This window comes from Tubulanus polymorphus, chromosome 1 (assembly GCF_964204645.1).
Source record: "Tubulanus polymorphus chromosome 1, tnTubPoly1.2, whole genome shotgun sequence".
In the NCBI taxonomy this organism is placed as follows: domain Eukaryota; kingdom Metazoa; phylum Nemertea; class Palaeonemertea; order Tubulaniformes; family Tubulanidae; genus Tubulanus; species Tubulanus polymorphus.
In genome coordinates this window covers 352,360-366,054 of record NC_134025.1, presented here as the reverse complement: position 1 = coordinate 366,054, position 13,695 = coordinate 352,360, and the positions used below count along the sequence as shown (strand labels likewise).

Sequence of the window (13,695 nt, the reverse complement as noted above, 5' to 3'; positions counted from 1 at the left end):
CTTGCTTTCAACAACAGATTATTGTGTTAAATGCAGGTTTTCTCTAAAAAATGACGAACAACGCGGGAACGTCCGTAGGCTATATATCACAAAATTCCACCGGACCGCGCCACGTAGGAATCACATAGGATAGCTCCGACACACTAGCTCGGTGGGATGAGGATATTCTCGGAGTAACCCTTATACATTACGATGTAAACATAAATTTTGACATAAACCCGGAAATGAAACAGGAGCATCGCCGCAGCGACAGCTGGTCATAGCTGGTTCCTATTTCACTTGCAGCTGGCGATCAGATGCAACTGTTATAGTCTCGACATACACACAGCGGCTTCGGTTGCCTAAATATCATCAGTGGATTTTTAGTGTAGGGCTACACCACACGGTGTACATCGTGTAGTGCAGCACCCAGTCAGTTAAAAAGATGGGGAGGATGTGTCACTGTGCAGCAGTAATAACTGTCGTCTGTTGTTTGGTTTCAATTGTTACATCGAAAGTCCGGATTATAAATATTGGAGGAGTTTTGAGTTCGCGAGCTCACGAAATTAAATTCCAACAAGTCGTCTCTGATTTAAACAGAGATCCCGAAACTCAACTGAACGATGCTGTTTATAACGCTACAACTCAAATCATGCATCAGAATCCGATCAGATCAGCGATGGAGATCTGTGAGACCCTTCTACCGAAGAAAGTCTACAGTGTAGTGGTTAGTCACCCTCCGAAAAACAAATACACACCACCAATATCTGTATCTTATACGTGTGGATTCTATAAAATACCAGTGATAGGTATTTCAGCTAGAGACAGTGTATTCTCTGATACGGTAAGTACCGTAATCATTATTTATAGTTTAATAATGTAACATTTAATTACAGTAATTTATTCCTAATGTATGTCATTGTTATAATATAGATACTAATTAGTTCATCCCGAATCTTAAATTAGGCATATGCTATACTACCAATGATTGAGCTGTATTATGCTTTTTAGATTTAACGAAGGGTCTGGTTTTATGGGGTTGAGCTCACATTAAGGAAACTCCAAGGATAAAGTTGAAACCAGTCTATGATTCCAGGACCCAATTCAATAAATAGTTCCCATTTAGAATTAGTCAATTTCCGATGTTTTTAACATATATTTGTGTAGAACCTGAGAATTAAACTATTTAGGATTCTGTATAAATGGATAGTTGTTTTATTACAGAATCTCCACAGATCATATTTACGCACTGTTCCCCCGTATTCACATCAAGCTAAAGTTTGGGTTGATATGGTACGACATTTTAGATGGAGTACGGTAGTTATATTTCACAGCGCTGATCAGGAAGGACGAGCGATGGTCGCTACATTTCAAAATGAAATCGGTTATAAAGAAGGCCTGGTAGGTTTCTATTTTTCATCAAAATTTACACATTTTTTCAATTTGTAGAATTGTAAAGACGATATTCCATATTATGATAATAACCTTTCCCAGTATTAGTGTAAACCTACAAGGTACCCGCAGGAACTGCTGAGATGTAATTATTGTGTGTGTGTTGATATCAGCTCCTGAATCGATAGAATCCTGAATTCGCACGATAAGCATCACATATAGCAGCATCTCAACGCGTTGCCTAGCAACGATATTTTCGAGATTGAGATATCGTGAGATACTGCGGTCTACTATCTGTCTCTAATGCTCGTTGAACTGTATTGTTTTCTATGAACAGGCTCGACCAAAAGGTTCGTCTGATATTGAAATTAAAATCGAGGTATGATTGTAAAGTGTTTGTCCTGTTTCTCTTTATCACGGGACCCATCAGACCATCACGACACCCAACTCCCTTAAAACAGAGACCATGGGCAGGACCCCCTTCAATATATATCCCCCTTAAACTGACACCATAGACCCTATTGAATACCAGACTCCTTAAAACTGAGACCATAGGACCTCTTGAATACCAGACTCCTTAAAACTGAGACCATAGGACCTCTTGAATACCAGACTCCTTAAAACTGAGACCATAGGACCCCCTTGAATATATATCCCCCTTAAACTGACACCATAGACCCTATTGAATACCAGACTCCTTAAAACTGAAACTGAGACCATAGGACCTCTTAAATAAAGGACCAACTTAAACCGAAACCACAGGACCCCTCAAATAAAGGACCATCTTAAACCGAAACCACAAGACCCCCTTTAAATGTGACCAGGTGTATATAAAACATCTCTCAAATCATCAGTTAAAAACTACCTGCCTCTTATCTGGCCAACTGTAACATTGTTCAGCATCGATCAAAGCTTTAGTTAGATTAGAATAGTTTGTAAATGTGTAGAGGGTGACTGTATTTTAGATGTTGTTTATTCTCTGTATACTCAATCTGCTGCCTCAGCTCACATGAATGTTGTTTTAATAGATGTCTGATTTCTGCCTGATTCCCCAGTTTCTGATACCACCGTGTATCACACACACTGTTGTTCATAGTTTATATTTTAGTCAGTAGTGTTATGTTGAATGCGGTGCCCGATGATGATGATGATGATAATGATGATAATGATGACAATGTTGTTAGAATGTTGCATCCAGTGTTTTATCGATGTCTCTTTTCCTCCTCTCTTTCCTCACTGGATATTAACTCCGATGTTTTATGATGTATGTAGATTGCTAAAGTGATAGATTATGCCCCTGGTGAAGAGAGTTACATCGACCAGTTACGTCCACGGTTTACTGATGATACTCAAGTATTTCTACTCAGCGCTTCGTAAGTTCATTAATCTCTACTATATTATTACTAAACATTCATATAGAGCCTTATCTAAAATTGTACACTGTACATGTACATTGTACACTGTCTGATGTACACTGTACATGGACATTGCATGCTGTCTGATGTACACTGTCTGATGTACACTGGACATGTACATTGTACGCTGTCTGATGTACGTTGTCTGCTGTACACTATCTGATGTACATTGTACGCTGTCTGATGTACACTATCTGATGTACACTGGACATGTACATTGTACGCTGTCTGCTGTACACTGTCTGATGTACACTATCTGATGTATGCTGTGTCACATCAATGTTCATTTCTAGTTTTCACTAATGATGTATTGATTTTATTGATTCTAGTAAAGAAGACGCGACAGTATTTTTTAAAGATGTCGTTGCTCTGAATATGAGTGATCCTGGGTATGTATGGATACTCAGTGAACAGGCATTAGAGGCTGAAAATGCTCCATCGGGTAAGAATTCATATTTCATGATAAATATTGTTAGATAGTTTCTGTTTCGCCAGTTGTTCAGTCACTGCTTTAGATTTAAGACCAGTCTCACCGAGCCTCAGTCAGATCTGATCAACTCAAAGATTATAAAACCAGACCCACGATGATAAAGATGAACGGCAAATATTCCGTTAGAATACGTTCTAACCCCCTTCAGATATTCAATTAAAAATGTATTTTCATAGATAAAAATCCAAAGATATTCGAGATGAGAAACTATTGAAAATTACGATGTAATAATTGATGTTTTTATTTGTTTTAGGAGCGTTAGGGCTGATGTTAAGAAACAGTCGTAATGAAGATTTCCACATTCAGGACAGCGTGAAAATAATCGGTAAAGCTTTTAAAAAAGCGTTTGCTCATTCAAACATGACAGAGGTCGAACCACCGAGTGAATGCAGCGCCACCTCTAACTGGGATCGACAAGGAACAATGCTTTATCAGTAAGAAATCTTTAATCATCAGATATCGGGTCCTTCTGGGGTTGGATCCAGATATCGGGTCCTTCTGGGGTAAGATTCAGATACCGGGTCCTGCTGGGGTTGGATCCAGATACCGGGTCCTTCTGGGGTTGGATCCAGATACCGGGTCCTGCTGGGGTTAGATTCAGATACCGGGTCCTGCTGGGGTTAGATTCAGATACCGGGTCCTGCTGGGGTTGGATCCAGATACCGGGTCCTGCTGGGGTTGGATCCTGATACCGGGTCCTGCTGGGGTTAGATTCAGATACCGGGTCCTGCTGGGGTTAGATTCAGATACCGGGTCCTGCTGGGGTTGGATCCAGTCCATAATATCTGATAGTATTCACTACAGTTGAGATATCGCCTGCTTTCTTGTTCATGGAGTCTGGTGTGCTATGACAAATTACATTGAGCTGAATTATATATGAAGCTTTTCAACAGTTTCAGGAATATTGAATGAAGATTGTTATATTCTACGATTAATCGTTCACTTAAGGAAACATTTCTGACTATTTTTCTCTTCACATGGACTCAATCTCTATCTCACTGTCTGTGTGTGTGTGTTTTACAGTTATCTAGTAACGTCTGAATTAGATAAAGGTTTAACTGGTAAAGTGAAGTTTAACGATGCCGGAGATCGTCTATTACCTGTTTATGATATAATCAACGTTCAAGGCAGAAAACGCGTGAAGGTCGGAAAATTTGGAGCTACACACGTAAGTAACCTTCCACCCCTCAATCGGTATAGTTCAGTCTATTTTACAATTCTAAGCATTCGTTGTTTTCCTGTGTATCAATTTAAAGTGGTTTGTTGAGGGGGGTGTTGATGAATTCACATGATGAATGTTGTCGTTATTATCAGTTATTAACTAAGAGATCAGTAGTGAATGAACCTGATGATGCTGTAAGTGTTTTTAATCGAGGTGGTTTGGAATTTCTAATCTAATGGTGGATATTTTTTGTTTTGGTCATTCATAAAGTACGCACTTTGTATAAAAGGATTAGACGCCAATTGCTGATACATTTTCCCCTCACTTTATGAATGACCCCTTAGTCAAAACATGACTGCTCTTTCTTTACTCAAAATTGATTGCGAATCAATGGTATTTGGGTTGCTATAATACTTTGATCGGGCTGGTTTTTTGGTTGATCGTACTGGTTTGATTGATCGTGCTGGTTTGATTGATCTTACTGGTTTGATTGATTGATCATACTGGTTCGATTGATCGTGCTGGTTTGATTGATCGTGCTGGTTCGATTGAGTGATCTGATTTGGGCTGGTTTGTATTTAGGAGCTCAATGCATGGAATATTAACACTTCAATGACAGATCCAACGTTTATTGTGAGTAATAATAAATAGATGGTTTGTGTGCATGTTGTAGGCACGCGTTAACAATCTATACCTCTCTCTTCCACCAGGGGGCGCTTCACTTCTCAATAATGGAGTGATCCTACCGGTGAACCCCTCCCTAGACAAGGGTTACCTGCTTTAGTGACTAGGAACTGCTTTCTTGGGGCCAGTTACACAAAATCTGACTAGCAAAAATGTTGACCTCAACAGTTTTGTGACCTGAGGAGGTTTGGTGAAAATCTATCAGTTTATAAATACAGGTATTCCAGGTATTAGGGGCTTTTATATATACACTTACAAACACAAAGGATTTAGGGATTTCTAAAATATATCAGTATTTTGTAAAACAGTGTGATTCCTGAGGCTAAAAGCCGAAAGCTTCTAGATTCATTAGGAAGGAATGAAAATTAGATGTTTATAATAAGATTGTTGTAAAATTGTTGAATGAATGTCGCTAATGTGCTATAAAAACTGAGTCCTGGGTAAAACTGGTAAAATACTGACCGGCTATTGACCACCAGTGGAAGCCCTGGGTCTGACCTGTTATTGACCACCAGTTGGAGCCCTAGGTCTGACTGGCTGTTGACCACTATCCAGTGATAGCCCTGAGTATGACCAGCTCTTGACCACTGTCCAGTTGGAGCCCTGGGTCTGACCGGCTCTTGACCACTGTCCAGTGGTAGCCCTGGGTCTGACTGGCTGTTGACCACTGTCCAGTTGGAGCCATGAGTCTGACCAGCTCTTGACCACTGTCCAGTTGGAGCAATGAGTCTGACTGGCTGTTGACCACTGTCCAGTGATAGCCCTGAGTCTGACTGGCTGTTGACCACTGTCCAGTGATAGCCCTGGGTCTGACTGGCTGTTGACCACTGTCCAGTGATAGCCCTGAGTCTGACCAGCTCTGGGCCACTGTCCAGTGATAGCCCTGGGTCTGACTTGCTGTTGACCACTGTCCAGTGATAGCCCTGAGTCTGACCAGCTCTGGGCTCACCAGTGGTCAATAGATTTATATGTAGCTGCTTTATTAGATTTAGAGTAAGCAGTGATGATCAAACGCTACTAGAAATAGATACTCATTGACTGTAGTCAAATTCTATGTTAATAACAACATAAACTATAACATGATAAACTCATATGATTAATATTATATTGTATTGTAGGAAACCGGTTCGCTATTGAGTATAGACAATAGTAGAATATTGTGGCCCGGTAATCAGACGACTAAACCTGAAGGATATCGAATGTCGATGCATTTAAGAGTTGTAACAATTCACAGTATACCGTTTGTGTTCGCTCGTAAAGTTGAAAGTGAAGAGGATTGTGACGTAGATGATGAGATTTATTGTCCGTGGCCGAACAGCACTGAACCCGGTAAGTTCATCGGTACAAATTCAAATCTGATGGCATCGTGAGACCACCATGACATGAACCACTGACTGATGAGCCCGCATTCATAGACACGTAACAGTACTGTTTAGCACCACACGTTGTCAGGGCGGCTAAGCTGTACATGTAACTGTGAACTGATCAGGTAGGGGTTTGTGCCACGGCTGAGGTTCACAATGCCATCAGGTTCAAAAACCCCTCGAAATCATACTGCGTTATATAACGTAAACAGAGATATTGATAGAGACAGTAAAACCCAACAATTTATAACATAAGACTTCTGGATTCTCTCTAGAGATCATTGTCGTTAGTTATTTGATAAATAGAATTCATTTTTAACCTTTTTGAATTTGGTATATAGTTGGTTATAAACCCCAGGTCAGAGTGTACGCTCCATTCTGTATAATGAATGTATATTATTGTGTTTATAGATAATGAAACTCCGTATTGTTGTAAAGGATATTGTATGAGTATGTTAAAGGAAATAGCAGCATCAGAAAACTTTACGTATGACGTCCATCTTGTTGCTGATGGTCAATACGGATCTTATGAAGTGGTAAATACTCGAACCTCGTGTCACTTTGAGCTTCCATCATGCGTTAATTTATTATTTCTATCTCAGAGGAATGGAAGTTCTGGTAAACAATGGAATGGAATGATCGCCGAGATATTGAATAATCAAGCTGATTTGATAATCGCTCCGTTAACTATAGATCCTGATCGAGCGCTAGTTGTGGAATTCACTAAACCATTCAAATATCAAGGTTTAACGATTTTAGTTAAAAAGGTAACAAAACTTGACGAATAAAGCTCACACTTCTACGGTGATTCAAATTCGTTTCTAATTTGTATATTCCGTTTCATTTTCAGCAAGAAAAAAATTCCAGTCTTGGGTCATTTCTTCAACCGTTCCAAGATACGCTTTGGATTCTAGTTGGTCTATCGGTCCACGTGGTGGCGCTGGTGTTGTATTTATTGGATAGATTCAGTCCGTTCGGTCGATTTAAACTAGCTAAGAACAGTGACACGGAAGAAGATGCGTTGAATTTATCGAGCGCGATGTGGTTTGCTTGGGGAGTACTTCTCAATAGTGGGATAGGAGAAGGTATGTAACTATCACAACACATTTAAACTGTTAGATCATTCTATATGTATATAATAGATATTGATTTATTTATACAGGAACTCCTAGAAGTTTCAGCGCTCGTGTTTTAGGAATGGTTTGGGCTGGATTCGCTATGATTATTGTAGCATCTTATACGGCTAATTTAGCGGCTTTTCTCGTATTGGATCGACCTGAAGCTTCTATAACTGGTATCGATGACGCTCGTGTAAGATTTCTATTCAATCGATCTTTCATTAATTCCCTCAATCAACGAGAATGTGAAGTAAAACAATGATTTTATTTTCTTTATGAAGTAAACAATGATTTTATTTTCTTTATGAAGTAAACAATGATTTTATTTTCTTAATGAAGTAAACAATGATTTTATTTTCTTTATTAAGTAAAACAATGATTTTATTTTCTTTATGAAGCAAACAATGATTTTATTTTTTTTGTGAAGTAAACAATGATTTTATTTTCTTCATGAAGTAAACAACGATTTTATTTTCTCGTTAAAGTTGAGGAATCCGCAGAAAGATTTCACGTATGGTTCTGTAAGAGGGAGTTCAGTTTTAGCTTATTTCAAACACAGAGTCGAATTATCTACAATGTATCGCACAATGGAAGAGTTTAACTCTAATACACCTGAGGAAGCAATACAAAAAGTGAAAAAGAAGTAAATAATTTTTAATTCATGATTGTTTTATCGGTCAGTTTCTAGATCCCATGTTTCTTATGTTTTAACCTTAAAGTCAAATGTCAACTGAATGGAACTGGTTGGTCTCGAGTATGAACTCATTCAGGGTGTCCAGAATCCAGCGACATCCAGTTCCTCAGGATTTAGCTTGACTTTTGTCAAGTTAGAATTAGTTCATTTCAAATATGCTCTTTGGAGTCCAATCATAACCAATAACGATGAAACTGGATCGAAGATCCTTAATTCAATAGTTTTTGGTTAAGATGGACTCCAGAGTCATTGGAAACCGAGAAATATTGAACTCGGTCGTGGAAGTTATTGAAATATTGCGTATGTTTTAATAGGAAACTGAATGCATTTATTTGGGACTCAACTCGCCTTGAATACGAAGCGTCTAAAGATTGTGATTTGGTGACGGTCGGAGAATTATTCGGTAGATCTGGATTTGGGATAGGTTTACGCAGGAAGAGTCCGTGGGTGAATAGAATATCTCTGAAAATACTGAACATGCATGAACGTAAGTTATACAATAAATACAATGTAATACAGTGTGTTTGACATTGTAACTATTGTAAGTGTTGTAAAGATAATCAAGAATATCATAAACAAACTAACAAATTTAAGGCAGAGAAAACTAGAGGGGGGGGGGTACAAAAATTGTAATCAAATAATGTATTCAATTCGATTAATTGAAATGAGTAAATGTAGTATTTGATACGATGTATTTGTTCTGTTTTATCAGGAGGAAGTATGGAGAAATTGGATACAAAATGGATTCTAGTTGAACCGACGAGTCAGGAGTGTAAAGAAGGGGATCAATCTCCTGCTACGCTGGGTCTTACTAACATGGCAGGTTCGTGATCACTCTTTCTATCGGTCGTACTGCCAGAATAAGGCATACACGTAAATATACCTTCAGCTCAGTTGCAGAAGTTGCACAGTCATGACTTAAATCCAAAAAAAACTTGTTAAAACATGTAAACACTGGTCTTAAGTTGTTAGATTGGCTATAGAACTAAGTTTGTCTCAGAATTGTCTTAAGTTTAAGCCCTGACTTTGGAACCAGTCCCCGGTCTTAAATCTTAGCCACGTCTGTGCAACTGACCCAGGGCTGTGCTGCAGAAAACCCGTTATCGCTGCCTTGCAGCTTTATTTAGTATCTACTGTTAATTACAGGTGTATTTATGTTGGTCGCTGGTGGAATTATTGCCGGTGTTTTTCTGATATTTATTGAGATCGCGTATAAAAGACATCGCGGTATGAAAGAGAAGGAGTTGGAGTTAGCTAGGAACGCAGCTGACCGCTGGCGCGGGAATATTGAGGTCAGTTCAAACCCTTTATTCTTTAGAAATAAATACAGTAAATCTACTGATGAAATATCTCCGTAATTTATCATAAAAATAACTTTTGGAACCAATACATTTTTAATTGAATTTGATTGAATTTTCTGGTGTTTTTTGGCTCATGAAAATTTAGTGCACATTTTCTCTCCCCTTTCTATCAATATTGATATTGTGCGCGCATTTCTTTCTCATTCCTTCTCTATCTCTCTCTATTTCTCTCTCTCTCTCCTCTCTCTTCTTTCTATTTCATCAGCTACATGTGCGTATTTCTAATTGAAAGATAAGATTTCAATTTATTCTCCGTCAAAGTAAAATAAAGACCGCAATGATTTACATTCAGGCCTGTATTATAGCGGAACCTCGATACAACAAACTTCAAGCACCAGAAAATCTGTTCAATATAACTGATAGTTCTATATACAGTATGAAATTATCCTATTTGGGATGAAATTCTATGTTTGTAAAAACAGATAATTGGTTATGTCTGAGGTCGTTGTAATAAGGTTCCTCTGTACTTTTAAATCATTAGGTTTTTTGTCCATGTATAAAAAGTAGAACCAAATTTTGTAACTGGTTCGCGGTGTCTCTCTCTCTTATTTCAGCATGTCAGTGTATGTCAATTAAGAACTGTTTATTTTACAGGATTCTGATTGAGTTCATATGATTTACTGCTGATTTTATCAGTTGGGTTCGAGTTAGTTCATTAAGTAGATACTACACAAAAATCTACCAGGACTGTGTTTCATAGATGTGCGGCCAAAATAATCCTGAGAACAACTTTGAAAATTGTTGGTTATTACCGTGGTTTCTCATTGTTACTATGGTGGTTATCACTCAGATTGAGGATTTTTGATACCCGGTCAATTTTGGACCGCGTACTAACTCATGGATGTGTAGAATACTTCATGAACAGCTCAAGATACTGTGACTGATGATAATTTTATTGATCATATTATGAATGGTTTTAGGTTCGTAAATGTCGCAGATCTACGTTTTCACAAATACGTGAAGAACTGTCTCAATATAGAAAATATCATTATCCTAAATCCGATAGACCGCAACACAGTAATCCTAGACCGCAACACAGTAATCCTTGGCAAAAACAAAAACCGTTACGGTAAAAATATAAAGTTTCAACATTGGATTGGGAAGCTTTATACTAACTAACGTGCACACCTGCAGTACACTGTCCAGGTTTAACTATGACACTCTAAACCTATCTAAAACATGGTAGTGGGTTCACATAGGTCATTATTATTGAGGGTTTCATTCTAACAATCCTATAATAGCTTCATGTATTACTGGAGAATCAGTTCAAATAACAAATTAATCCGAATGTTTCTAATCAATATTCTATTTATCATGGCTTTGAATGAAATGTGTAAAGCATGCGATTTTGGATGTAAATTTCAATTTAGTTTCATATTTCATTTAAATCAGTTGAAATATGTAACAATGAGATAAACATGACGGGAATGTGTTGAGCGGATTATAGTTCTATGCATGGCTTTTCTGGTTCTTTATTTCTGTTAAAGTGGTGGTTGTTGTAATTGCCTGCATTTATCATGAAATTAATACCTGAAAAAAAATGATAAAATCTTTAAGAAATTTGATGATCTGAAAATCTATTTTTTAAATGTGTCACCTTCGCCTTAATGATGTGCAGAAATAGGTCAAAAATGTTTTTTAAACAATTTCATAAAACCCGCTAAAGATTCGTGAATTTTTGGTATTTCAGAAACGGAAGACCCTACGACGCACTATCCTTGAGAACCCCACTTATTCCAATCCGGACTTGAGGCCAAACGGACGCACGGATAGTTTGAGTCTGAAACGCAGTACCGGTCTGGATAGTAAATCAACTACAACTATACTAGCAGAATCTCCGGGAGGTTCAGGTCATCAGTCTAGACAGAATCTAGTTTATGATCCTGATCATATTCACGTTAACGCGTAATTAATCATCAGCTAATGATTGACAAACTCTTACAAATTCAACTGAATGTTGTTTAAAGTTGAAATGAATTGAAGCTTGTGCCAGTATATGTAGCAAGACTTGCAATATTGAAGATTTGATAAAACTGTGAACAGTCGGTTCGAGGTGTTTCACCTCCTGAAATGTCAGATTTAACAAATTTTAGTTTATAAATCTTCAATGTTGTCAGTCTTTGTTTCAAGTCGCTCTATTTACAGGTATCGTAAAAGTATTTATCAAAAATTATATAGCATTTTCTCTTCAGTCAAAATGTGTTAATTTCTATCTTGTGTTCAATTCTTTGACATGTTCTCTTTCAAAATGTGTGAATTTTTATCCTGTGTTCAATTCTTTTGCATTTTCTCTGAAGTTTTTCGTGTCATGAAATTTAGATGAAATTTTCATCTCTAAAGTTTTCGTGAATATTAACAAAACAAATGATATATAAGATATAGCATGATATGATTATAAACAATTTTATGTTTTTTTGTGTAAATAGACTCTGGGATTCTCCTTACACATGTATAGGAAAAAATGAATTTTCTCATCCAATATTTTATTGTCTTCCTAAAAATCAAAATATTGTATTTTATATTTCTTGTATTATTAAATGTTTCATACATTAGAATTACATTTGATTTTAGTTATTCTGTTTGTAAATACGATTTCCATGACTTTTACATAATTTACAAAAGCTTTAACACGTAAGCAGCTGACGGGACTTTAAAAGATTTAAACTTTTTAAATTTTGTACATAAGACTAAGATCAAAAATGTTTTCTCATAATGCGCATTGTATTCAGGAGTTTCAGAGGGATGGAAATTATTTATGAAATTTTACTAATTAATGAAAGTTTTCAAAAAGAATCTCAAAAAGTGATGACATTATGATTTAGAGTTTATGTATACAGATATCTGGTACCCCAAAAGGTTTAAGAGTTTAATTTTAAAATCCGCGATAAGAAATGTTTCCTTGAGCTAGTGCAGTTCATTTAACGTTTCGACTATAATCCTAATGTCTTCAGTAATACTAAGAATTTGTAGGATTTTGAATTATCAATAGCGAACTCAATGCGTTTCATCAAAAGTCTAAATCTTGTCTCTAAATCTTTCACTCAGTATTTTGTAACAGCGAACATGTTGACATATATTTGAAATGATGATTGTTATTATATCTCTGCTCTTTGTTATTTTTAGTATATAGATTTATGTACTAATCATTCCAATATGTTATTCTTATTAAATCTTTTCAATAAATTCTTCCGCACGTTTGTAGTAAAACAAAGATTCATGTTTGGTTTTTTTGTTTATTTTACGCCGTTATACATTACGTTAGAGGAATGACCGACCATCGCGACGGATGATTGGACGCCAGCACGTGACGTCATTTAGGCGGCTAACCGAAGCAGAAGGTCAAGGTTGACTAACGTGACTTCGTACTAAGTTTGTGCAATCTTAACAATCTTAATTCTCGGACAAAGCGAGTGAATATCTTGAAGAAAAAATCGCTGTGAGGATTTTTCTTTACACTTATTACCTAGTTTCAATATATTTGAAGCAGCAAATAATTTGAATTGTACGCACTTCCACAGTTGTAAGTTTGAATACAGTTAGAATCAGTTAACATTTCCGAGGACTCTTAGAGTTCCTGAGAACTGTGGAACTTGATCCTGTAGATCTAAACCCCATATAGATTTGAATTACATCATTCATGAAATGTATCTCTATCAATCTCGCTGCAATATGAACTACGTGAACTTCTACAAAACGTTATCTGTGTACTTAAACTAACAAGTCATAAAATGACCATAATTTGAATGATCGCACTATCATGTATATGTCATACACGAGGCGCAGATATCTCATCCACAGACAATGAAGAGTGTAATAAAACTATAGACGAGGAGATGAATAGAATGCGATATGAATCAATATAAATCGAGATCTCACAGATCGGAGTTTGGTGTTGTGCAGCTTGTTCCTGATTGGTTAAAGTGGGATCTGATATGTTGTAATCAAGTGAAGATTAATGTATTTTCGGTTAAGAAAACTATTGGATTATCACGTGTTAAATGGATTTATCGATGATAAAGTTTATCGTAATATAAAT

General features: G+C 36.9%; 1 protein-coding gene across 8 annotated transcripts; it reads left to right on the top strand.

Annotated features, from left to right (window-relative positions):
* Nucleotides 1-231: 231 nt before the first annotated feature.
* Nucleotides 232-12,822, top strand: LOC141903216 (glutamate receptor ionotropic, NMDA 1-like). Of its 8 annotated transcripts, XM_074791308.1 has the most exons (19): nucleotides 232-823; nucleotides 1,204-1,380; nucleotides 2,644-2,744; nucleotides 3,116-3,228; nucleotides 3,530-3,710; nucleotides 4,300-4,444; nucleotides 4,591-4,632; nucleotides 5,021-5,071; nucleotides 6,241-6,451; nucleotides 6,898-7,022; nucleotides 7,089-7,253; nucleotides 7,337-7,571; nucleotides 7,649-7,797; nucleotides 8,090-8,247; nucleotides 8,613-8,785; nucleotides 9,011-9,121; nucleotides 9,445-9,590; nucleotides 10,580-10,728; nucleotides 11,350-11,546. In XM_074791308.1, the coding sequence occupies exons 1-19, from the start codon at nucleotides 425-427 to the stop codon at nucleotides 11,408-11,410; spliced, it is 2,892 nt and encodes a 963-aa protein (XP_074647409.1). In that variant the 5' UTR covers nucleotides 232-424; the 3' UTR covers nucleotides 11,411-11,546. The 8 variants fall into 8 exon arrangements, with proteins under 8 accessions (XP_074647409.1, XP_074647399.1, XP_074647393.1 ...); XM_074791298.1 differs by lacking the exon at nucleotides 10,580-10,728 and having other exon boundaries at nucleotides 6,898-7,019; nucleotides 11,350-12,822; XM_074791292.1 differs by lacking the exon at nucleotides 10,580-10,728 and having other exon boundaries at nucleotides 11,350-12,821.
* Nucleotides 12,823-13,695: the final 873 nt, after the last annotated feature.